Source organism: Mastomys coucha, unplaced genomic scaffold (genome assembly GCF_008632895.1).
Source record: "Mastomys coucha isolate ucsf_1 unplaced genomic scaffold, UCSF_Mcou_1 pScaffold8, whole genome shotgun sequence".
Classification (NCBI taxonomy): Eukaryota; Metazoa; Chordata; class Mammalia; order Rodentia; family Muridae; genus Mastomys; species Mastomys coucha.
Window position 1 is genome coordinate 25,905,226 of NW_022196914.1, and position 25,475 is coordinate 25,930,700.

The window sequence follows — 25,475 nt, forward strand, 5'->3', positions numbered from 1 at the left end:
ACCTGAGTTGGTACCATGAAATATGGCTTCTGTTTACCAGAACTCCTTTTCCTGGTATAAGTTTAATGTTCTATGATTCAAGTATACAGTGTGGACTGCAATGTTAAAAACACTTTGTAGTTAAAATTGTTTTCTTGCTGATTTCCTCGTGCCTCAACTGAGCCACTATCTGGCACTCTGAAAAATATAATTACAGCATAACCAACCGAAGACCTTGCTCAGGTTAAGTGACTGGATGAATTAACCACTACATTTAGCATATTTTGATACAGATGAAAAAAATTCAAGATTGGCTTAAGGGAGAAAAGGAAAGTCAACTGTAGGAACTGGATAAGGAAATAAAAAAAGGAAAGATAAAAAAGACAGACAGACAGACGGATGGATGGATGGACAGACAGAAATGTCCAGAAGTCTGGATTGTGGTGGGTCAGGAGAACTGCAGGGATGTCAGCAGCAGAGAACAGTCCAAGGTGCCACTGTAGAGTCACAGTCAGCCACTTACAAGGTTGTATTTCTTCCCCTAGCTTTCAATAGCTCCCCACTGAACTAAGACACACCTGCAGTTGGCCTGGGGAAAACATGGTATGTTACTTTCCATTGGCTTCTGTGAAAACTTATTGTGAGTACAGTGGTTTAAAACATCACATTATTATTTTATATTCTTTGACACAAGCATTCTGAAATTAGCATGTCTAGGCTAAAGTCATGATGTTGGTGAGGCTGCGTTGCTTCTGGAGTATGCAGGAGAAGTTTCTTTACTTGAATTTTTTGATGTTTGTAGGCTGTTAACATCCCTTGACTCCTGGCCTCCTTAGTATTTGAAAGACCCAGGAAGAGAGGCTGTATATAGAAATGTACACAATTTTTTCACTATACATTCACATTTGTATTGTCTGTGTGTGCTCCTAAAGAGAGTGTTTTAATGGCGTTTCTCCATGAAGTGAGGAAATATTTAAAAATATTGTTCAAGTTCCTTCATCTTAAATATTCAATTTACAAGGTCTTCTAACACTCTTTGGCCAGTTGTGACAAGCAATTAAAGTCTGAAAACTTGGGAGAAAGGGGTTTATTTCATCTTACAACTTTCAAGTCTTACTCTTCCTCTGGAGAAGACAAAGACAGGAACTTGAGAAAGGAACGTGGAGGCAGGAACTGCAGCAGAAGCCAAGGAGTAGTGCTGCTGACTAGCTTGCTCAGGTTATACCCCAGGACCACTTTCTCAGGGTTGGCATCACCAAGAGTGGCTTGGGTCTTTCCACATCAAAGATTAATCCAGAAAATGAACCACTAGCTTGCTTATAGGCCAGTCTTATGTTGGCTTTTTCTCAATTAAGATACTTCTTTTTATATAACTCTAACTTCTGTCGAGGAAACAACCACAAAACAACCAACCAACCATATAACCGGGAGAGTGTTAGAGAGTGCATGCTGTTTTTTCATAGAGCTTCAGTTTAGTTTCCAAAACACATAATGGGAATTGCCTTTAATTCTGACTCCAGGAGGATCCAACATCTGTGGTCTCCATGACACTGGGACTCATGTATACACACTTACTCACACACACATACACACACATACACACACATACACACACACACACACACCACTTAATTAAAAATAAAGATACCTTCAATAATAATCCCACTTATTAATAGAGGTAAGTTGGCCTTTTGTCTACAAACCTTTGCTCACCGACAGAGCCATAGGCAAATTGGACACCAACAAACCAAATAACTAGGTTACCCAGCAATAAAATGACCTGAAGAACTTTTAGTCAATTGCTCATTTTCCTAGGATTACTTAGATTTGTATTTCTGACTGGAGAATGCAATGACTAAGAGTGACCAGTTTCTCCTATTTCCCTAGCTGCTTTCCTAAACTGTCACTAGCAGTAAGATGAAAGGTTATCACCACCTATAATAATTGAATATGTAGAATTCAATTGAATAATAATAATAATAATAATAATAATTATTATTATTATTATTATTATTATTATTATTATTGCAAACTGTGGTTTTAATTCAAACCCTTCTGTAAGCCAGAGTAAAGAACAGGACAGGAAGAAGTAGCACCCCCCCAGCCCTCCCACCCGGGCTCATGCAGAAGCCACACCTCAAAAATGGAGTTGGTTTAGACAAGTTAGAGAATTTTAATCTTGAAATTAGGCGGTGTATATAAATGCACAAAGTCACTGCAAAGTACAAGTAAAAACAATCAAATTGCAAGTGTATTTGACTGCTTTCCTCCATTATTGGCCGGCTTTCCTTTGAAGATTGCACTCATTGTCTATGCTGTCTCTCATTGACTTTTAAAATACTCCCTTTTGGGGTCATCTAGCATCTTTGGTAAGCAAGTGTTTGCATGTGTGAGCATATGTGTGTGTGTGTGTGTGTGTGTGTGTGTGTGTGTGTGTGTGTGTATGCACACACACATATAACATAAATATATACACATATATACATATATATGTGTGTATGTATGTAGCTTGCCTGGTGGCCAAATGCTTCATCTGGTTCATTTTGTTGCTTTTACAAGAGTGTAATATTAGAAACATCTCCTGGACATTGCAGTTTGTTTCTAACAGCCAAAACTTATGGTCTTGTTCTCTGCTCCATTAAAGACTCTGGGTATGACCTTGAAAATATTACTTAATTGTTTTATGCCTCATTATGCTCCTACTTACATTGTCTCCACCAAAAGTCCTTCCTCTCCCTGGGGCTATTCAAGGACCACTCATGTGCTTCTGAGTTCTTTGTTCTGTGCCAAGAAGAAATGTGTAGAATGACTGCCATTATTTTAGGGGACTCGAGAATTGACAAGGGAAAATTGGAATTTCACCTCATCAAACCAGTAAATACTTTTCATGTTTAAAACCGTATTTCTCTCTGTGCAAAAGGAACCAAATGTGTTAGAAATCTTCACTGTAGCTAGAGATTATGACTTGTTCCCTTGAGGACTGCATATGGCCAGCCAACCACTTGCTAATTAAGGTCAGCCTGGGACTGTTTACCAAGGCCCTGTCTGACAAAGAAAAGCAAGGCAATGAAGTCATGTGTATGCGTAGATAACTTGTCTTTGGGACTGATTCCATCCACATCAGTTCATGTACATTTATTCTCTAGTTTTCTAATGATGGTAGAATGTAGTTTTCTTTCTCTCTGTTTTTACTAATGTAGCCAATTTTAATATTGAACTGGCAGTTTTCTTGCTGACCAAGGTAATCTATACATTTATACTATCAATTGTAAAATAATCTCTGGAAATAACTGTGCATAGGTCCTACTGAAGGTGTGTGGCTATCTGGTGAACTTTCATATAAGCAGGACAGATTCCACTGTGATCAGAGGAGGCTGGACTATAATAGTGTTGGTCCCAACTCATGTAGAAACGCTGAAAACTTGGATTTAGCAGAGTATTTGTATATGATGGTGTAAATTTAGATATATAAAATCCAATATTTTGCTACTCATCTTCTCTAGGTACCAATGCAGTTAAATAGTGAGTTAATTATGAGTTTGATATCATGAAAATAAAACTTGCAAATAAATTTGTAATTGGTGTTCATCTTTCTACTTTATTCAACCTCTTTGCTGCGTCACTGAGACTTTAAAATTGTGCTCAGAGAGCTGCTCCACGTTTTTCAAATAGCTAAATGAGAGACATCTTTTCTCAATTGTGCAAATTATATGTGTGGTGCGTAGAAATTAGATAATGATTTGCCAATAAGATGATGCGTAGATTGGTTATTCGAAATTGAAATTCAGTCACTTGTACAATTTAAATTTAGCATCGTTTTGAGAGTAATTACCACTCCATAAACTAAGCCTGTCTGTGTCGCCTCTTGTGGATGTCATGCACAACACACACACACACCCAGGGGGCAGAAGCAGAGTCCTTGCAACACCAGAGAGCCCTTCCAATCTAGGCTTTATTTCCTCTGGAGGAATAACTGACGTCAGCAAATGTCAGTAGCCACTTGTTTGTTAATTAAGTTAATAAGTGACTAGTTGATCCAATAAGTAAATTATTCTAGCAAAAAAAAATATACACTCAAATTATGAAAAGATCAACTAGAAAAGTTACAAAGTGGACAGGATGGGTTTGAACAGGGTGGAGCTACTCACTACTTCTTCTGTTACTAATTGCACAGACATTACTGACACACTAGTTGGAAAACGGACAGAGAAACAAACAAAGGTCTCTCCCCGTGAAGCTATAGAGACCAGGGGGCTAAGATAAGTTACTCCAGTTAGAGAGTCATAAACTCCCTGCTGTATTAGTTTGGGCTCACCAACCTTATAACAACCACATTATGTTCTAAGACAGGAGCCCGGTCCTGCTCATGACTGATGAACATTATTGCTCCACCCCTCAGGTTTGCAGTTTCTGTTTCTTTAAAAAGAGCAAGGAATCTAAAGCACTGGTGAACCATGTTGACAGAAGAATCATTTCCATATTAGTAATATGTCCCTTGCCTTTAACATCGGCTCCGCTGTAATTAATTTCACAGTGTTTTAATAGTTTATCTTAAAGGAGTTTTACCAAAGCAGGCATTTAACCACCAAATAATAAAACCCTCTTCTTGATGTAGCTATATACTCTTGATTTGCAAATACTTAATTGGAAAATTATGAATTAAAGAGGAATGAGTGGATTTGGAGGCACCATAGCTAGCTTCTGGGAATATGCCCCTTAGCCATTTATGTGAAGGGGTCCCCAGGCTTCTTTGAAGCAAGCAGGTGACCACAGATGCCCAGAGCTCTAGAGAACAAGGAAGACACGATGGAGCTAATTAAGAGTGTTTTAAAACATATTTTCTCATTGTCATGGTAGACACTGAAACACCTAAATACTAAGCTTGCTGAAGAGCTCCCTTGCTGGTTAGCTTTCTCACTTCCAAACAAATATCCGAATGCTAAGTCCGGTCAGTGTGTGCACATTTTCTCCAAGAATAGGAACTTAACTCTTGCATGCAGCAGCACTGGCTCATTCTGGACCTGGATTGTTTCTGAGTAATGAGCTGTCTTCTTCATTGGTGTTCAACAGTAAAGGGTGTCAGGAGGAGTTACTGCCCAGTCTAGAGACAGGGAGCAGCAGAGTTTCAGCAACAGCTCTTCCCTCAAGATTTCTGTAGGTGTCACTTCTCCAGTTCCCAGTCTTGCTCACTGGAAAGGGTTTGGTGGGGGAGGGGGGGTAAGGAGGGGGGTGATAACAAAACAGCCTCCGCTTGCTTGTTAATGAGTTAGTGTTACTGAAGGGTTCAGCCTGGTGCATAGTATTCTTCTGGTTTCCAGAAAAGTATTTGTTTAACTTAGAACTTTGAGCATTGAAGCTGGAGAAAAGGCTCAGTGGTTAAGGGCATCAGCTGCTCTTCCAAAGGACCAGAGTTCAAGGCCTAGCATTTCTACCCACCTGTAACCCCAGTTTCAGGAGATCTGATGCCTTCTTCTGCCAGGCATGCACATGATGCATGAATATAGTTGCCATAGATACTCTCACACACATACACTTTTTAAAAATGATAAAAGATAAAACCTTTGAGTATGTAGTCATTTCCTTTACCTCATTTGTAAACCCATCTATGGGCACATATCATTCTTTAGGATAAGATAACACTGCTAAGGCTAATGGCTCCACAAATACAAATTTTCAATTGCTTTCTTCTAAGAAACACAAAAATTGATTAATATGGGACCTTTCCGGAAACAAACAGAAAGAATATATTGTTAAATGTTTTGTGCCTTATTTAGCCAAAATGTGTATATATCAACAAAGTCTACTTTTATTTTTAGGTTTCTTAAACCTGCATATTGAGTCATTGGTATCCCAGGCTGACCTTGAACTTTCTGTGTAACTGAATATGAATTTGAACTCCCAATCCTCCTGTGTCCATCTCCCAAGTACTGGAGTTACAGGTGCACACCAGCTCAACTGCTTTATCCAGTGCTGAAAATTGAACTCAGGGATGCATGCAAGCACTCTAGGTGCTTATATAATGGAGAGTTTTAAATTCATAAAGAAACAGGGAGTTAAAAATGTGACTGTTAATTTTGACATATGATTTCCTTCAGATCCTTGGAACAATTGTGTAAAAAACAAATTTTAACCTCAAAAAATATTTACTGTGTCTTGATAGCACACACAGGCTTACAAGGATTTCACAATGGAAAGAATGGCAACTTATTCTTTCATGCTTTTAAAAGTAATGCCATTATTGATTAAATCCTTATTTACCAGTCATCTTTAGAGATAGAGAAAGTTTATCAACATGATAGAGGTAGAAACAAACAAACAAACAAACAAAAACCTAGTTAATCTAATTAATTGTTGGACCTCTCACTTCAAGAAAAACAATTTGAAAGTTTTTGTTTCATAAAGAACGATAATGTTTTCCACCTGAAAAGTAATTGTTTTGAGAAAACAATAATGCTACATTTTTCCTAAGTATTGCACTTCTTTGCTTTAGACATTTTAGAACACTTGTAATAGAATAAATTCATTGTAGTTATATGTCAAAAATATTTGACATTTGCTTCAATATTATAATCCTGTGAGGAGTGGAAAATGATACAAAGGAAGAGAAATAAGGAAGTAGACAATAGAAAACCTAAGGGCAGAGGGAAAGTCTTCCCAAAGGTAGAATCATTCATTATACACTGCTGGGAAAAGACAGGTTTTAAGGTACAAATGAATTTTAACATTCTAAATATCAACTTTAAGCTTTGAATAAATAATATTACACAAATTTTATCACTCAGCAGTGATTTATAATGTAATGTGATTACTTAAAAACAATTGGTCATATGTAGAGAACTTGCTTTTCTAACAACTTGAAATTTGCCTTTCAAGTTTTGAGCAATGTGAGTCTCTCAAAGGTGATGGAGTTCACAAACATTGAGGTTTTCTTTGTGGTGAGCATCTTACCAGATTCTGAGGCATGGCAGATGAGGGAAGCTGAAATGTTCATCATAGGATTCAAAGTCTCAGGATACACCTTAGAGACTTATTGCATAGAACAGTGCTGTAATTATAACATTATAATGTTATGTTCCCAATGTTTGCATCTCAAAAAAATCAGGCAAACTAGTAATTATCTTTTTCAGTTAATTCTACAGTGTTTAACATAGGTTGGAATATAATAGTCTAGCCTGTAAAACACACACACACACAATATAATATTATTTCTTAATTAGAATTTTATTTAAAATAAAACTGGTATTGTAGAGGTTAAAACTCATTGCAGCCTCTCTCTGGCTTTCAAAACAAATTATTATCATCTTAAGGGTACATCCCTACACAGACCTACACACATGCACACATACACACACACACACACACACACACACACATACACACACTGGTGTCTCAATGCATGTCTATTATTTCATCTACATGGGGCACTGAGATTGGTCAGCTTCAAGTTCAAGGCCTGCGTGGGTATAAAAAGTCAAGAACAGCTTGAATTAATAGGGAAAAAAGTCTCTGTTATAATTCCATTGAAGTGTACTTCCTTGATACCACAAGGGTTTGCATCTGTTCAACAAGTGAATTTTAAAATAGGATTTGGAATGTAATGTACTTATGGCATTTATGATCCCAGAGATGACTCTGTACACTAAATGTTTGTCTTGCAAGTACTAGGACTTTTAGTCAATCCCTAAGAACCAGAAACCATGGTTAGAAAAAAATTAGCCAGACATAATGAGGCAGGCTTGGTATCACCTTGCTAGGGAGAAAGAGGCAGGAATATTCCTAGGGGATGCTGACCACTCAATTTAGTGGAATTCTTAGGCTTCAGACCAAGAAGGACTGCCTCAAAAGAGGTGGTTGTCCTTTCTTAGGATTACTCCCTGAGGCTAGCCTTTTCATCCACATCTGTTTGTATGTGTGTATATGTACAGCTGCACAGACATGAACACACACACACACACACACACACACACACACACATAGTAAAAAGAAATGATTTACTACACTGAAGCAATAATAAAGATGAAAAATAACCAGAAAATCAATGCAAAATACTGGATAACTGATGTTGACCACCTGCTGAAAAGATACACACTATTTTTTTTTTTTAGTCTCATTTATTTTTCCATTCGTGAAGCAGAATGCTTACTGCCTTGTACTTTGGTGTGGGAGTCAGAATAATTTCAGCCCTGGCAGTAGAGAAATGCGTAAGTGCTGTAAAGAAATAGAGCACACAAGTCATGAGGGGAAATGAGTGAACTTTGTTCACTGTAGCTGGAATCAGCTGTTTGTCTGATGGATTGTTCAGTTTAAAAATGCAGATCATGCCACCTAAGAGACTGTACATTACACTTTAATTATCACATTGTCAAAAACAACAAAGATCACTCATTGATATTTGTCAAAGTACATGAAAAATGCCATTTAATTTTCTGATACAGATGGACCGTTGCTAGAAAAATTCTAAGGGGAAGGTGGCATTATTTATCTCTGCCGAACATGTTCATATTCTTACACCCAACAAATTTCCTAGGCATCTATTCTAAAATGATACAAGTATCCATGTGATGGGAGGAGAGGCCCTTTTCCTGGGAAAGCTCAATGCCTCAGTGTAGGGGAATGCCAGGGTAGGAAGGTTGGAGTGAGTGGGTAGGAGCACCCTCACAGAAGCAGGGGAAGGGGGAATTGGGATAGCGGGTTTGTGGATGGGAAACTGGGAAAGGGGGATAACATTTGAAATGTAAATAAAGAAAATGTCCAATTAAAAAAAAAAAGAAAAAAATGTAGCCCCAATTCAAAATCTTTATCTGAAGAAAACTGCAAAGGCAAAAATAGAAACACATCTCACTGGCAAAGGCACCCACAGGATGAGAATCATGGGGTGAATGGTAGTGTGTCTAGGGTTAGATGGTAAGTGTTTAGTTCCCTGCACCTCAGCAACAGCTTCATGTTGTTACTACAGATTTTCAGTATACACTTGGGAAACTAGGTTAAATAATTTGCATTCTTTTTTATGGATGTTTGTCGTGATTTTGGGTATAATAATGTTGATGCATAAAGACTGGCTTTACCACAAAAGTTATGAGTGTTAGTAAGAACCATAGTGTTGGTTAGCTGCAAGCTCAATGGCAAGATGCATGATATATTACTTTTGCGTTTGCCTTTGATTATTTCAAAGTATTTATTAAAGGAGTTCAAGTATACACTAAAAGTGTGTTGTTTTAATTGCCTGCTATGATGATGTGAATACCTGTGTGGCCTGAACTTTTCTCATAACAATATTGGAAGCACATCCTTGTGTTATTTAGAAATATTCTCATCTCTACAAACGCATCATTTATAGCTAATATACTATAATATATATGATTATTCATTTAACAGTAACTATTGAATATATCTAATATGTAAGATACTATAAATGATATTTAATAGAGATTATTTTAAATCTTAGAATTTCTAATTCCTATTCAAGAGCTTCATAACTTTCAAAGTATAGCAATGAGAACAACTTTGAAACTGACACAATCCTTGAACAGATATTATTCCCTGTTCTGCCTATTACAGCGGGGCATGCAGGTGAATTTCCCAGTGGTATGGTAATTAAACCTGATCACTTTCAATTCCTTTGTCTGTCACAAACTGCAGCCACTATTTTTCCCTAAAAGAACAGAGAATATAAAAGAAAAACAAAATTTGTCTTTAAAAGAAATTCATATTACAATGTCTTTTCCATTGAGGAAACTTTGTGAGTATGCTTCATCAGGACCTCTAGATGGTGTGTCACTCATATAGTCTCAGAATGGTTGAATGACAAACAGCCTCAAACCCCAATGGCTTTCTCCTGGCAATGCCTATTTGAGATCCCAGAGGATGTTCTATTGGAGTTGAATAAAACCTTTTTTAGTTATCCAATACCATGTTGTCATCCCTAAAAACACATCAGCAACACTAGATGGACTTAGCAGGTTGTTTTTATTATTTTTGTATACATAATATTTATGATATGAGTGTTTATATATGGGGGCATCTCTGTGCTTGTGGGGTTATAACAATAATAGACTTTGTACTTGAGGGCGGCATAGGAGAGGTTGGAGGAATGAAAAGGAATAGGGAAATGATGAAATTTTAATTAAAAATGAATTTAAAAATAAAATATAAACAAAACAACGAAAGAACTAATGGCTAATGTTGAGTAGGCTGTTATGTCTGTTTATCTATACTTCATGACTATGGATGTTTGACTTTTCTCTCAGCATGACAGCTTGTTACAAGAGCAAACAACACAGACAGAAATCATAATAGTTTTTATAAATCAGTGTCATAATCACACATCACCCTTTCTACCATTTTCTGAAAGAGTCATCAAATATTGCTTACTCTCAGGGAAAGTGAATTACATTCCACCCTCTGATGGCAATCATACCAAAGGATTTGTCAGCATATTTGTCTTTACATTTTCCCAAATAACCTAAGAGCATGTTTTGAACACATTTAGACATAAAATATAAATGGAAGTAAAAAGCAAATTTTTATCATTATCGTAATAGGGTTTTCCTGCTGTGAACAGACACTATGACCAAGGCAACTCTTAATTAATTTATGACCAAGGCAAACATTTAATTGAGGCTGGCTTTAGTTTCAGAAGTTCTATGTATTATGAACAATGTAGGAGCATGGCAGCATCCAGGCAGGCATGGTGCAGGAAGAGCTGAGAGTTCTACATCTGACTTCCTTCAAGGCCACACCTACTCAAACAAGACCACACCTTTTAATAGTGCCACTCCCTGGGCCAAGCATATTCAAACCATCATGATCACTAATTTGATAAATTCATATTTATGACAGGTAGCATTAATGATACCTCATCTTTTAAGATGCAACAGTGCTCCAAGTTCTAAACATTAATCAGGAGCTTAGTGTTCCTTCCTAAAATATTGGACACTCTCTCGAGCACATAGGACAGCAGTTAGCTCAAGAAGATACTTCCCTTTCTCAAAAGTCTTTATAATATTAAACCTTTAAATTGTGCAGTCAATTCTAAAATCCCAGCTGCCTTTAATCTTGTGAAGGAAACAATGAATTGAAATAAAGAAACAAAAGGGAGCATTGTTCGTGAATAGCAAACCTATGCTTCCATGGGCAGTGTAATGATGTCTCTGTGTATAAGTAGGAATCTAAAATAGTGTGATATAATGTGATTGTATTTGGTCATTACACTGTGATTTGTTATTTATGTTGTTAAATAAAATGATGCAAATTTGATCTTGATCCTCACTCTCTAGACCAAGAACACTTAAATGTACTTTCAAGGATACTGTACATTATGCTAATTAGATGACTCTTGGTGGGTCCCTAGATAGCTTCAGGATGAGAGCTGATTATCAGAGGAAACAGCTATTTGGTTTTAGTAATAGAAATTTAAGCCCACCTTAACCTCCAGGCCCAGGGTAAAAATAGCATTCAATTACCAAATAAATGATAAAGTGAGTTAATATATTATGGATTTGTAATGGATATTCATAAAGAATCCAGATGAGGAGGGTTACAGCATCTCTAGGTTGGGAAACACATGCCTAGCGAGTCTCATGTCCCACTTCGTGCTATAGACTCCACAGAGACCCCTACTGAACCTGATCATCTGTCTGTATCTTTTACACTGTACTTCATAATAAGTAGTAATAAGATGGAGGAAATTGAAGAATGGAGCCAATAACTAAGATTCTTTCTCTTTTTGACAAGAGGGGAATTTGTAAATAGATCCTGTAACTGATGCTTGATGACAGTAATGATATTTGCAAATTGAAAAATTAGAAGATGGAGTAAACAGACTTCAAAAATAGTATTAATGACTGATTACAACTTTTTTGCAGCATTCAACTGTTTTTCGATTTAAAATTATATGTTGATTACAGAGTATGATCCTTAAACATTGAGAATACAGTATTTAATGGTTATGCATTTATTCTCATACAAAAATAAGAATGTTTCCTTATTTTGTAACTTTTATGAGAGAAACAAAACATGGATAACACCATAGACTTGAAGAGATGGAGACCACTTACTGGACTTAGTAGATTAAAATAATTAGTCATTAATCAATTAATTAATCATTAGAAGGATATGAAGATGGGAGGAAGAGGTAATGGGAAGAGCCTGAGAGGGTTTTGTAGGGGAACAAAGAGTATAAATTATTAGGATACATTATAAAGTTTTTTGGAATTTTTCAGCAAATGAAAATTTTATATACAGTTATGGGTTGAAGACAACACTTAAACTGAAGCTCACTTCATTTTTTTCTTGAAATTATATGTTGTAGTAAGTTGAGTATGTAGCTTAAGATTTAGCCATTTTATGTCTTTGAGTTATATGTATATACATATATATATATATGTATACGCACACAATTCATAGCCATTATTATGTCTGAAGACATAAAAGAATATTTTTTAAAACATATTCCAAACCAATTATAGCAACTAAAGTTGTGTAATATTAGTAGAGACCCTGTGCTCCGTTATTGACAATGACCCTGTTAGAAGTATTAAGTATGTTATCTGACAATGAATATTTACTCACATTGTGAATTCTGAGAGCTCACTGATAGCCATGTAGCAGGGTGTGGAGGGGAAATCAAGTGGTTTCCAGCATCCTGAGAAATAGTGAAGTATCACATTTATTATTTGTGATTGATGTGAAGGGCAAATTGCTGCAAATTCAGTGGACACTTTCAAGTATTTCACAGTAAAAGCCCGTTACTAAATAGTGCAGGGCCAGCATTTGGGGCTTTCCATTTAACTAATAGAGACCATCAGAATTGGTAATTCACACCATTTAAATTTTTGAGGACTGGCTGCTTTTCATTGTGGAATTTGATTTTGAAACGGAGATTTCAACATGCAAATCCATATAGCACTAGAATGGAAATCTATGTATTTGTTTGAAATATGGTTAAAGAGCTAATTTTGGAAGGCATGCCCTTTTCCATGTTATGCTTGGATTGTTCAGCATCTTGCATAGATCCCAGTATTAGATGGGCCTTCAGATTCCAGGAACTGAGAAGGGAATTCTCAACATTCTTAGACAGTGGCAATCTGCTGTGGACACTCGCTTGTGATATGCCCTGTGGTGAGCTCTTCTCCCCCTTTTCTTTCAGGTTTCAGCTAAAATCATTCAACTGACCTGAGATTCTTCATTATACAGTTCATTCGAACCTCCCATCATAGACAGAGGGAGTCAAATATTAATGTTGCCTGTGCCCGTTTTCCATGTATCCCATTTTCATTGTGGTGAGATTGTAATTCTAGAATCCTATGCTTTGCCTTCTTTGTCTTGATGAGAAGTGTCTGTGCAGCGTAGTAAGCCTTGGTCGGCTTGGGAAAGCCTACTGTGTCATTTTGGGGAATGAGTGTAGCTATGGATTCCAGAGGCAGACGACTCTGATATTTATTTTGTGTGAATATGGCTTTTTTAAAATTATTATCATCATTATTCTCACTCAGACATTTCTGTTGTAAATGGAGGCAAAGCCAGCTGTGTGATTGGCAAAATATACACTGCTTGGGTACTTTAATAGTCTGTGTACTGTCCAAACTCGTTAAAATTTGTCAATTTTATAAATCTGGAAAAAATGTATAGGGCACTTATATAACAATCAGTGTTTTAGGAATAGAATGTCTTGACATTTTTAAATGAGGCTAATGGTGAATTTCCACTCTATTCCTATTTTGACATATTCAATAAGTGATATCATGTCAGCACTTTATAGGGCATGGATGATAGGCGCTGGAGTCATAAATGTGAATGAGACACAGTTTCTGAGCTCAAAGAATCCATGACCTAACTAGGTGACAAAAAAATGTAAATTTACAGTGTTTCTGCAAGTCTAAATGTATCATTGATTTAGTGGCAGTTTTAGTTACAAGTGACACAAAAATCTATTCAAATAATTGAAAGAGAAAGGGACCATAGCCATATTGTCCCAATTTCAAAAACACTAAATGATCTTTTTAAAAAAAATATTCCAGGAAAGGTAAGATTGTTAGATCTCACAGGGATGACTGCAATGCTGGAGGAAAGCTCACACATCAAGGTAACAGTGAGGAGGAAGTGGTTTATATTGCATGGAGTTGTCTGGAAGGGCTGCAGAAAGGATAACTATGGATAAAATGAGCAAAGAGAAAGTAATAGTCTCTGTGGTGATTAATAGACGCAGGAGAAGGCTCTGTAGGGAAGATTCAGTGTGATAAGGTGCACTGTAATGACAAGCATGTGGGTGGAAGTATCTGATGACCTGGGTTTCATCTGTGGTCATAAATGTAGGCATGCTGTAGGCAGAGAGAGGCAGCAGGGTGCTTGTTGTTACTCTTCTGCTGAGAGATAAGAAACTGTGCTGAGCTTGGTGTCTGTGGGGTTCCCAGAGAGTAGGAGATAACAGAAAATGACTTGCATGGATGTTGGGGTTCTGCTCACAATTAACTTCCAGGCCATCATTTGCATATCCAGCCTCAAATGAGTTTGGCTTTGTCAAAGTCAAGTGTAGGCAAAGTTTGGTGATATGTAGCAGAAGCTTGTACCACTCACAAAGGATCATGTGAAAGTTCAGGGTTTTAGTCTCAGTGGGCTGAGCGCTGGAACTCTACGTTATATACAGTGTCTCCTGGCACTTGGCAGTGATATTTGCAGCATGTGACAAATGGATAGTTGTCTAACATTACAAATTCACAACCATTAAAAAATTCAAGTCTGTCACTATATATATATATATATGTATATACACATATATATACACATATATATGTATATACACATATACATATATATACATATATATATATATATATATATATATATATATATATATATATATATATATACACATATATATATATATATATATATATATATATATATATATATATATATATATATATATATATAAAGGGTCTTTTAAGCTTGATTACTGCTTCTGATTTCCTTCCCTCTTAGCATTCTGAGAGTCATCTTGATGCCCCCCAAATCCCAGCTCAGGGGCTCCTTTCCATGAGCCTCTCATCTTACTTCATGTATCTATTCTGGTCCTTTCTTCTGTGTCATACTCCACTTTCTATTCCAAGTCATTCAACCTTCTACCTTCTTTTGCCATTTCCCTGGATGCTCAGATTCTGAGCATCACAACTGTGCCAGAGGACACCAGCTCTTACTGTGAACTTTCTCTCTTGTTGACGTTGCTCTACTTCTGATGTTGCATTTAGCATCTCAGAATGTAGGCTTATCCCGAACAGGTTTTGGGAGATACACCTGCTCACTTGTTTTCTCAAAGAATCACCCTTTGAAAACAATTTTTCAATACAGTGTTGATGAATTTCTTTGGGCAAAGTGGAAGTAAACAATCTCATTCTTAAAAAGAAAAGCATGAGAAGAGAGGGGACTCTTCCTTTCTTACAGTCCTTGCTGTACTAGAATGTGGCTGGGGAGCTGTCATTCTTTGCTGTAGCCTTCGCAGGCACTGCCCTTTAACCTATATGTCACTAAGAATAATAATATTACAGTTCTTAAGTCTATGGTGATGCTCAGTTTTGTTCCATCTTTCTTGATCAGTAAACAGCTCATGCAACAGAATGTGCCTGGTGGCCCTTTGAACTACAATTCCCACAGTTCTAATGTCTCTGAGCACACATATAGAACATTTCTCCTTTGTTTATCAGATGACAGAACTCAGCCCTCAACCCAGCAGGTCCCCATGCTGCCGTTACAAGTCCTATTACAGCAACACATTACAGCTGTGCTTCTGACCTCCTGTTGAGTCTCATTTCAAGTTCTTATGTGGAAGTGTCCATTTCTCCACCTCCTGGCTTTGCCTTCTGTGGCTCTTGCTGCTCGGTGTTTTGAATATAGTCCAATGCTGATGCTTTCTATCCCTGAGTAGTATGTTGTGTGCAAATTTTTTTCAGATTTTTTTTTCCTGTATCAAGTCCCAGGCCTTTTTGATTGATGGTTGTACCTTAATAGCCAAATACCCAGGATTCCTGACTGTAGGGAGTCGACCGAGCCAAAAGCCTTCAACTAGTCTGAGGATTTCTGAAAATCTTTCCTAAGTCAAAATAAATCACTCAAGTGCTGTACAGAGAAGTGCTCCCAACGAAGAGCCCATTTTGCTTATGTTACATGCTCTGGTAAGCAGCAGTTATTGATTTTACTCTAATAGTTCTTACATTAACTCAACAGATATTAACTGGCTGCTATACATCAACTACTGAGCTAGGTGTGGCAAATTGAATACAGCTCAGGACAGATCACACTTCTATCCTAATTACTCAGCTTTGACAGTGATTGACTACAATCTTGTTTGTATTATGACAAGCAGTTATTTTAAATTTCTCTTCTAAAAGACAGAGGAAAGGAATGCTGTATTTTATGGGTTCAGAGCACACCTGACAGAGGACAGTGCTTTACCTACCCTTAGTAATGACCTATTATTTACACATTTAGGATTCAACTTGAGTGTCCACAGCGATTCCACAAATGAAGAATTCATTGTTGGTGTCCTGGTGCTAATCTGCACTTGCCATGGATTCTAGACAGCTGACTTTCCATAAAAACAGTGACACTTATTCTTCAAGCCTTTGAAGTATTGCAAGTAGGGTAAAAAGTATCAAATAAAACACTGAAACATATTAAACTTGGAAATGTTAAGCTGCTTGTTTCCATACATATTTAAATGGCAATATTTGAAGTACTTCATTATTCAGTATTAATTTACTATGACCGATGGTATATTATGAAAGTGCCGAGTGGTGGAAGGAAAGCAAACAATGTGCTCTGACAGTGTGTTTGTGCTTTAGAGCATACAGGCTGGAGCAGAGGGCGTGGTCATGAGGGGGATGATCTACAAGTGGCAATGCAAGGTATTCTGCAGGGTGTGAGGAAGGGTTCAGGGGAGAAATATGGCTTTTATAGAGTTGAAGTTATGTGTTGAGGGTAGAGAAAAGAGTGTCAGAAGATGTATAGACATCCTTACCAATTTTAAAATATACTTATTTGGATCAAAGGAAAATATGGCAGACATGCAGACATGATGCACACTGGTCAGAAACTGCCTGTTCTTCGTTCCATGATTCAAAAGAAAATCTGATTTCTGGCCGAGCATTCAGTTGGCCAGGTCTTGGCAGGAAACAAGGGCCCTGGAGAATGGGTGTGGGTTTGAAGGTTTCATGCAAGGTCACCTTATATTGTATGTTGTATCCTGAGTGTTTCTCAAAGGTTCAAGGGTGAAATGCTTGCTCTCCAGGGTGGCACATTGGGAGGTCATGGGACTTTTAGGAAGTGGTGCCTAATGGGCGTCAGTGGGTTATTGATGGAAACTATAAAATATGGGCTTTCTTCTGCCAATTACTCCCTAGCTTGTGAACTGACAGTTTAGCTCTGCCATGCTTTGATGGTGACCTGAGATTTAAAAGCATCAGGTACACTCAGTCCTTGGGTCAAAAATACCAGAATTTTGATCTAAATAATTTTTTCTTGTATAAACTAAATATCTTGGGTATTTTGCTATACATCTGGATCCCTTTGTAACATTAAAATGGGTTAAAGGGGTCTCAGGTGAAGGTGTGTAAGTGGGGTTCTCCCTGACAAAGTCTGTCCTGCCCACAGTCAGACATCTTGGCAGAGCCATTACTAAGAATAAACTTCTAAGCTCACCTAGACTTGTCTCCCTTACATCCTGAAAACTCTTCCTTCAGGTTATATGCAACATATAGCAACTCCTCCCCAGTTCTCCTGTTCAGGATCTTGGCGGCAGACCTGGCTTGCATTCAAGACTAGACTATGGAGTGTTTATTGGAGCCATTTTTATTAATATATATGACATTAATAATATCTTTTATTCTCCAATATAGTAGTTGTATGACAAAGTGTCTATTAAACATTTAAAATACAACTAATATGGTGTTCATTCCCATTTTTTTAACCTCTAGGAAATTTTGTATTGAAAAAAATCCCATTATTTTCAAATGAGACAAATATTATACATAAGCATTAGATACATCATTTCTAAAGTATGTGTTTACTAAATATTACATACTCGTCATACTCATTGCAATATTAACCTATTTTGGTTTAGTCTGCTTGCTGTTGAGGTAACTATTTGTGGGATGGACCAGCTCTTTTCTGCATTTCAGAGTACCAACCAAGCTTCTTTCGGGATATCATTTTAGTTATTGGTAATAATTGGTCATTTATATTGTGTGATTTTTTTCCTTTAAGGGTGTGTGTGTAATAGATTATCTTCTGAGTTGAAAAATACTGATAGAAAACAGTAGTGCGTTTGTGTAACACAGATGTCAACTGAAGTTATACAGATTCTTATACTCAGTGCTTTTATCCCTTTTTTCATCCTTCTAATCTTGATTCTACCTTCTTATGGTTTATTGTCCCTTGAACACAATAACAGGACAGAGGTGTGCCTGTGCTAGCTCAGACTTGTTTGGGGTTGGTTGATACAGAGTGGCATGTTGTTTGGCTTCATTGTTACAGAATTATATCACACTTGTCCAGACAATTTCTAACTTTCATTCTTCTAACTGTATCCCTCATTGCTATGTCTGCTTGCAGTGTTGTCTGGCTGGTCTGAGCTTGTCTTCTTGTGTTACAGGAGCTATGCCTGTCCCAGACCAGCCTCCATCAGCCTCAGAGAAGAACAGCTCCTTGAGCCCAGGCTTAAACACCTCCAATGGCGACGGCTCTGAGACAGAAACCACCTCTGCTATCCTTGCCTCCGTCAAAGAACAGGTAGATGCATTCCATGTATGTGGTACTCATGGAGCCATGTGACAATTTCTTCTTTAAGTGAACATGGATGGTTACTTTGTTTGAGAATGGTGCTGTGTTAGTGTTTATTTCATAAGTAACACCAAAATAGTGCTGCAGTTGGTCTTGATTTCATGGTGTTCCTCAGGATACCAGGAAACATAGTACTGTAACATAGTCCAACATATTCTATATAAGGACTAGAACACTTTCCTGTAGATGAAATTTTGGAAGATATGTTGATCAACTTGACATGTGTTATTGAAGGTTTCAGGCCAAATAGTTGATGTGCAGAAAATATTGTCTAATAAAGTGTCAAGATTTATCCAGAAAGCTAAATAATGAGAATATGTTGAGTATCTTAGTAGGTTAAACAAAATTGCCCTTCCTGGTGTTTCTTATAAGTAGTCATTTTGGGAGAGGTAAACTGGATCACACTGGTAAATTAATGACTGTGTGGAGGCCTAAAATTTTAAAAGTTCAAGGGAAATGTATAGAATTCACCATATAAAACATGTTAATTACAGCACCAGAAAAAATTTTTGCAACCTTCCCTGTCAAAGTCATCAAACTCTAATGACAGAAATCTAATGAATCTAATGAATCTAAACTTCTCAAACATGACATCACTCTAAAATGAATAAATACATAAAAGTCAAGTCTGAGAATTAAAAGAACTGTTCCATGGAAGTTATGTTCCTTATAAATCAGGGATGGTAAGCAATTATAGAAATCTGGGTCAAAACTAGTATTTTCTTCTGATCATATGCTAGGAGGTGAAGTGGGATTTTAAGTTTTAAAAAGTATAGTTGACATGTAACATTTGTACTTTAGAGAATACAGTATTATGACTTGCATGCCCTGTGTATTGTATAGATGTGGTAATAAGCATTTCTGTCTGTGATATGAAGTGGGTTATTTAGCAGTTAGAACTATGGTGTGAATTCAGGCTGTTTTCTTCCAACTACTTTTTTAAATTAATGATGAATTTTGGCAGATTTTATTTACACTGTGATGCTGTAGAGCATTGGAACAACCCATTTCATTATATTCTATCCAGGGTTCTACCTCAGCTCCTGACACACCCTCCTCTCTATTCTACATCACTGCCCATGACACACCCTCCTCTCTATCTGGCCTCACTGCTCCTTCACACCCCTGTCTCTCTGGACCTCCTTCTGCTTGCCATTGGGTTTGAGGTGTTGTATTCCATGATGCTGACTTAGCCAAAGTATTGTGGAAATTGACATGGTTACCAGCAGGAATTCTGTGGCAGAGCACAGCACCAAGGTGCGGCAATTAAGAAGAGTCTCTGTTCTGTATGCAGAATGAAAAGCTGCAGTGGAAGCAGATAATGTTTAATAAGAGGGGCTGATTAGATAAGTGTAGGAAGCCACCTCTGTGTCAATCTATCAGAAAAGCTAAAGGAGATGCCATTGACAGGAAAGATCAATGATCCTCTCAGAAGTGCCCCCCCCAACCCTTGCTTCAGGAAGTTTGTGGTTAAATAGGGCTGTAGGGAGGGCTGAATTGATTGATCTGATAGTCTAGAGTGAGAGATTGTTAAGTAGGAGCTTGTTCTGCTCCATGAGTCTTCTAGTGAAAAATCCCACTCATGAGTTTACAGTTCTTTGTAAGAAATAGGGAGGAGATGGGGATGGAGAAGCGGTTCCTGCTAGTTCTGGAAATCAAGGTACTCCTCACTACAGTAGAGCTAGCCTGGTCTTGGTTGACCTTGAACTGGAAGTCTTTCTGACTTTAGTTCAGTGATAAACTATAAAAGGAGCAGTGAGAGTTTAACAAGAAAAGGGCAGGACAGACATGTCTGATGACAAGCACAGCGTTTTGTCACAGGATTCATTGATAGTATAGCTTAGAGTGAGTGGAAAGACATGTCAAGGTCCTGTGTCAGCTCATCACAATATTGCTATTTTCCAAAGTCACACATACAGTTAGGCAAATGCTTAGTACTTTTGACATAGCCTCACGTAACCTAGTCTGGACATAAACTATGAATCTAAAGGAACCAACTTTGAATTTCTGGTTCTCCTGCCTCTGCTTTATGCCTCTGCTTAAGGACTAGAATTTCAAGCAAGTACCAACATGCTTGGCTTATCAGATTTTGGATATCAGATCTAGTGTTTCTTGCATGCTAGGAATGCACTCTACTGAGTTACATACCCTGCCCATGTATAAGCAATTGTATCCAGTGTCATCTCTCTGGTTATTTTGTTAACAAATGATATTTTTTGATTTTATGGATATATCAATATTTGAAGGTTCAGAAAAGGATAGAATGTACTTTACCAGTCACACTAATCATAGCAGTACCCAAATGGATGGGATTCAAGTGACTTATGTCTGCACAGGACATAATGAAGGGCTTGTAGCAGATTAAGATGTGGGCAAGCACCTACTTCCTCTCCAGTTAGTAGTTCAGTTTACTACAGAGGAGGACTTAAATGATGTCAGTGTAGATCAACATGTCAAAATTAAAGTTATTGACTTACAACGTATAGAAGAAAAGGTACAAGGGAAATAGTGAAGAAGGCTTATAGGAAGAAAATGCAAATTATCAGGGAACATGTGAAGTATGAGGCAGCAGAATATTAACAATAGTAAAACAGTAAAAGTAAATTAAACATTGAAACGTAGGAGAATGTGCTGAGAAGTGGCTCTGTGGATAGGAACACACTGACTATTCTGCAGAGGGCCTGGGTTCCGTTCTCAGCACTCACATGGCAGCCCAGAATGGTCTCCGCAGTTATAGGAGTCTTCTGACGCCCTCTCCTGACCTCTGCAGGAAACACAGAAATGGTGCATGCACATAAAGGCAGGCAAAACACGCACAAACATAAATTAAAAATAAAAATATTTTAGTTAAAAGTAGAAAAATATCCAAGAGGAAATATATGCCATAGTGTAATAAATTGTTGATAGAGGTAATGTAGCCCATTTTAATGTTGATGGGCTAAAGGATGGACAGGACTAGAGAACTAAGTAGAACATAACCATAAATTCACAGGAAAAAATACAGAAAAACCATGGATTATACTCATTGGATGTACTTATTGTAAATGTTGAATTTTAAATACAAACAAAATTATGTTTGAGTCTAACAAGTATACTAGTATAAAAAATAGTTTTAAGGGAAAATAGGTTTAGGGAAATCTTCATTATTTTTTTTTAATTCCAAAAGAATATGAATTGGTGTGTTATTTCTTTGGTCAAGTGATCTACTTGTATGAACTATTATTGTAGTGACTTTTTTAAATATACAGTTAGAGTACTAAATCCTGTCAAGTTTGTACATATGCCAGATCTTATCTGTCTGTCTTCTATCTATCTATCTATCTATCTATCTATCTATCTATCTATCTATCTACCATGTGCTTATCCATCATCTATCTCTTTATCAATCTATCACTCTATCTCATATGTTCGTATTTAGTACAATTCTTTTTATTTGGGGTAGTCTCAAAAAACCTAGAATATTGGCTATCAAATAGTTGAATCAATGACAGATACTTTCTATAAATAATGTAATTATTAATAAATATGAGTTGGAGCCATATTTATAGCATTTAAAGACATTTATAGCATTATGAGACATTGTATAAGGAAATGGTATATGACTGTGCTTCTTTGTCTTTAAAGTAAGAGAATAACCTTGGATTTAAAAAGAAATAGTTGAAGTTGGGTTAATAATGAGGTGGTATGTACCTGAGAAATGTTGAAAGAGGGCAAAGAATATGATCAAAATATACTGGATGAAAAAAATTAATAAAAAATAAACTAAAATTTAAAATCAAAGGTTTGTGATATTCTATAGAAGAGAAGGAAAAAATAAAAGTGTTATCTGTGGTTGTGGTGTGTGATTATTTAGGTAGAGATATGAATATACTGTGTGGAAACCTTGAGTGTAAAATAATTACTTGTAGGATTTCATCTTTGATGATGTGCTCAATGCCAACCTTCACTGCTGTAAATAAAAGAGCTATAACACACCTGCCCATCATGCACTCACGTTTTTCAGTTACTGTGGATGAGTCCACAGGCCCACTCATACTCCCCTGGACCTATAACACTGAGCTATACTTTTACTCTCGAAACTCTTAAGGAAAAAATATAATACCTAAGGACTGATACTTTTTAAGTAATTAGTGAATTTAGTTTTTGGCTTTGGGAAACAAGGCTGAGAATTTTTTGTGGTAGGTAATTAAGATGAGACAGAATCAAATTCCTTCCTGGGAACTTAGCACAGAGCAAGCTGAAGAGCACAAAGGAGACATGTAGTCTGTTGTGCAGTGCCTGCTTAGGTGGAATAAGAAACCTACAAGGAGAATATAGGAATATTCTTGTAGTGCCCTAATACAGATAGCCTATTACTTATGCATTGAGAGATTTTAGTACTACATCATTTTTAAGGGTAATTTTCTCTCTTTCTCAAATATAACTTTTATCCATACAGTTATAAACAAATTAATATTCCTACCAAATAGTATGTCTTAAGAAAAACTGACTTGCATGTATATGTATGGCTATCTGTGTAAGTGCATGCTACTTGTGCAAGTGTCTTTAGAGATCAAAAGTGGGATTAGGACCCGGAGCTGGAAGTATGGGTGTGAGACACCACCACAGATGCTGGGAACTAGTCAGATTCTCTGCAGGAAAAGTGCATACTCTTAACTGTTTAACCAGTTCTACAGCCCAAGTTATGCGTTGTTATCATTAACCATATCATATATGATATATCTTTGTATCTTTTCATTTAAATAATACAATTTTACCTGCTCTTGATGGGTAATTGTGAAGACTGGCTTTCTTGTGCAGAAATCCCATTTATTAATAGGGAATTTCAAATATGATATTTTATGATATCAGATTGTGTTCTCATCCCATGTCTTTGCATGCCAGTCATTCCTGCAGCAGAGAAGTCATTTTTTTTTTTTTTTTTTTTTGTACAGCAGGCGTGTGTTCTGAATGATCATGTGGAACATTGAATAATTCCTTAATCCATCCAGCATACATACTAAGAACCTTATATTTTCCACATACAATAAAGTAATGTGCACAATGAAAATCCAATAGATAGAGTTCATTAAGATAAGTTGTTAGTGAAACTCAGGCTGGTAGTTAACATTGAATGGAAATAAATTGTAATTTATAATCATAGATTGAAGCATAAATCACCCTATACCATGATTTATGAAATATTCCCTATATCCAGGAAGGAGTGAGTAAAATGTTTATGGTGAGTTCTTGAACAGTCATGCATTGTTCAACAGAAATGTGCTATTGATTTTCCTCTTTGTTGCAATTTCCTATCTTGATTGCCATTTAACTGGTGGATTTTCCTCTATTAACTTAAATAGAACCATGGTAGATGGTTAGTTAAATCTCATGGATAAGTTTCCTTTTCTCAGAATGCCTACCTCATTTTCAAAAGTCACCAAGTCTCTTCTGTGAGATTTTTGAGAGACAATGGATCTTTAATTACAGTCCTGTAATTGAGTGTGTCTCATGAAGAGAGTAGGGAAGAATCGGGTGAATTGCGTGATAAGGACTTGATGCCAACTATTTGAATAAACAATAAAGTAGGCTTGGTTACCTTCATTGAAGTCAAAAGACATTATTCAGTAGTTTTTACCAGACTCCTATTGTGTACTCAGAACTATGATGAGACAGGTGATCGTGACAGATAAGCTATTTGTTTTAGAATGCGAGGATGGCTGGGTTCATGTGAGCCAGTCTTATGATTGATAGTGGGAATGACCCATGACAAGATGAACAGATTGAGACCCGAGAGAAAGTCACTGGCTGGACAAGAGTATATTGGATCCAGTGTATAAGTGCAGTGGAGACTGCCTTTTCAGTAGGATTGGGACAAAGAAAATGGCTACGGAAGCTGGCTGGCTGGGCTTGTTCAGGAATTTTCAGTTGTTGCTCTTACTGTCATCAAAGTGGCCCTATCTACTGGTTTACGTTCACAACTTCAGAATCCGTAAGGAGTTGAGCTGAACCAGGTTAGACAAGAGAGACATGGAAATGAGGGATGGAAGGTTTTATTTCTAAGTCTTAGACTCCTTGGGTGAAAGATCCCTGATTATGATGGAAACAATGGATTCATGGACACACTGTAAATGGATGACTTGAGCCTGAGAATGGGAATCTTCAAATCAGGAAATGGAAAGCAACCATTCCCAATGCCAAGACTCATGCCAAAATCAGTAAAATGAAGAAACTGAATAAAAAAAGAGAGAAAGCACATCTGGCATCTATGTCCCTTCTGATAGCTGGTGTGAAGTGGAGCAGAAGACTTTGTGAGAAAGGCCTGGCACTCTCTGTAGCCAAAAGAGAGCGTGCTGGAATTTACTGCCGGGGTACAAGCTTGCCTGCCTGTGATCTGGAGGAAAATCACTCTGGTCTTCATTTATGTGCCTTCACTAAAAAATTGCTATGATACTTAGGATTCTTTGACAAGAATTTATATTCATCCATGTTTTTTAACAGTTGCCTTTGTGTTTGGTCTGCAATGAATCTGTGGTAGTTTCAGTATGCTTGGCCTAGGGAGTGAGTGGCACTATTAGAAGGTGTGGCCTTGTTGGAATAAGTGTGACCATGTTGGAGAAATTGTTTCACTGTGTGGTGGGCAATGAAATCCTCCTTCTAGCTGCCTGGATAACAGTGTCTTCCTT

At 37.1% G+C, this 25,475-nt stretch overlaps 1 protein-coding gene across 4 annotated transcripts in view; it reads left to right on the forward strand.

Moving 5' to 3' along the window:
• Ctnnd2 (catenin delta 2) overlaps nucleotides 1-25,475 on the forward strand; it is an 851,684-nt gene that overhangs the window by 133,057 nt on the left and 693,152 nt on the right. For all 4 annotated transcript variants that reach the window (XM_031360311.1, XM_031360312.1, XM_031360309.1 and 1 more), the window contains exon 2: nucleotides 18,623-18,759. In XM_031360311.1, coding sequence (XP_031216171.1) covers nucleotides 18,623-18,759 — 137 coding nt within the window. The remainder of the gene's footprint in view (nucleotides 1-18,622; nucleotides 18,760-25,475) is intronic.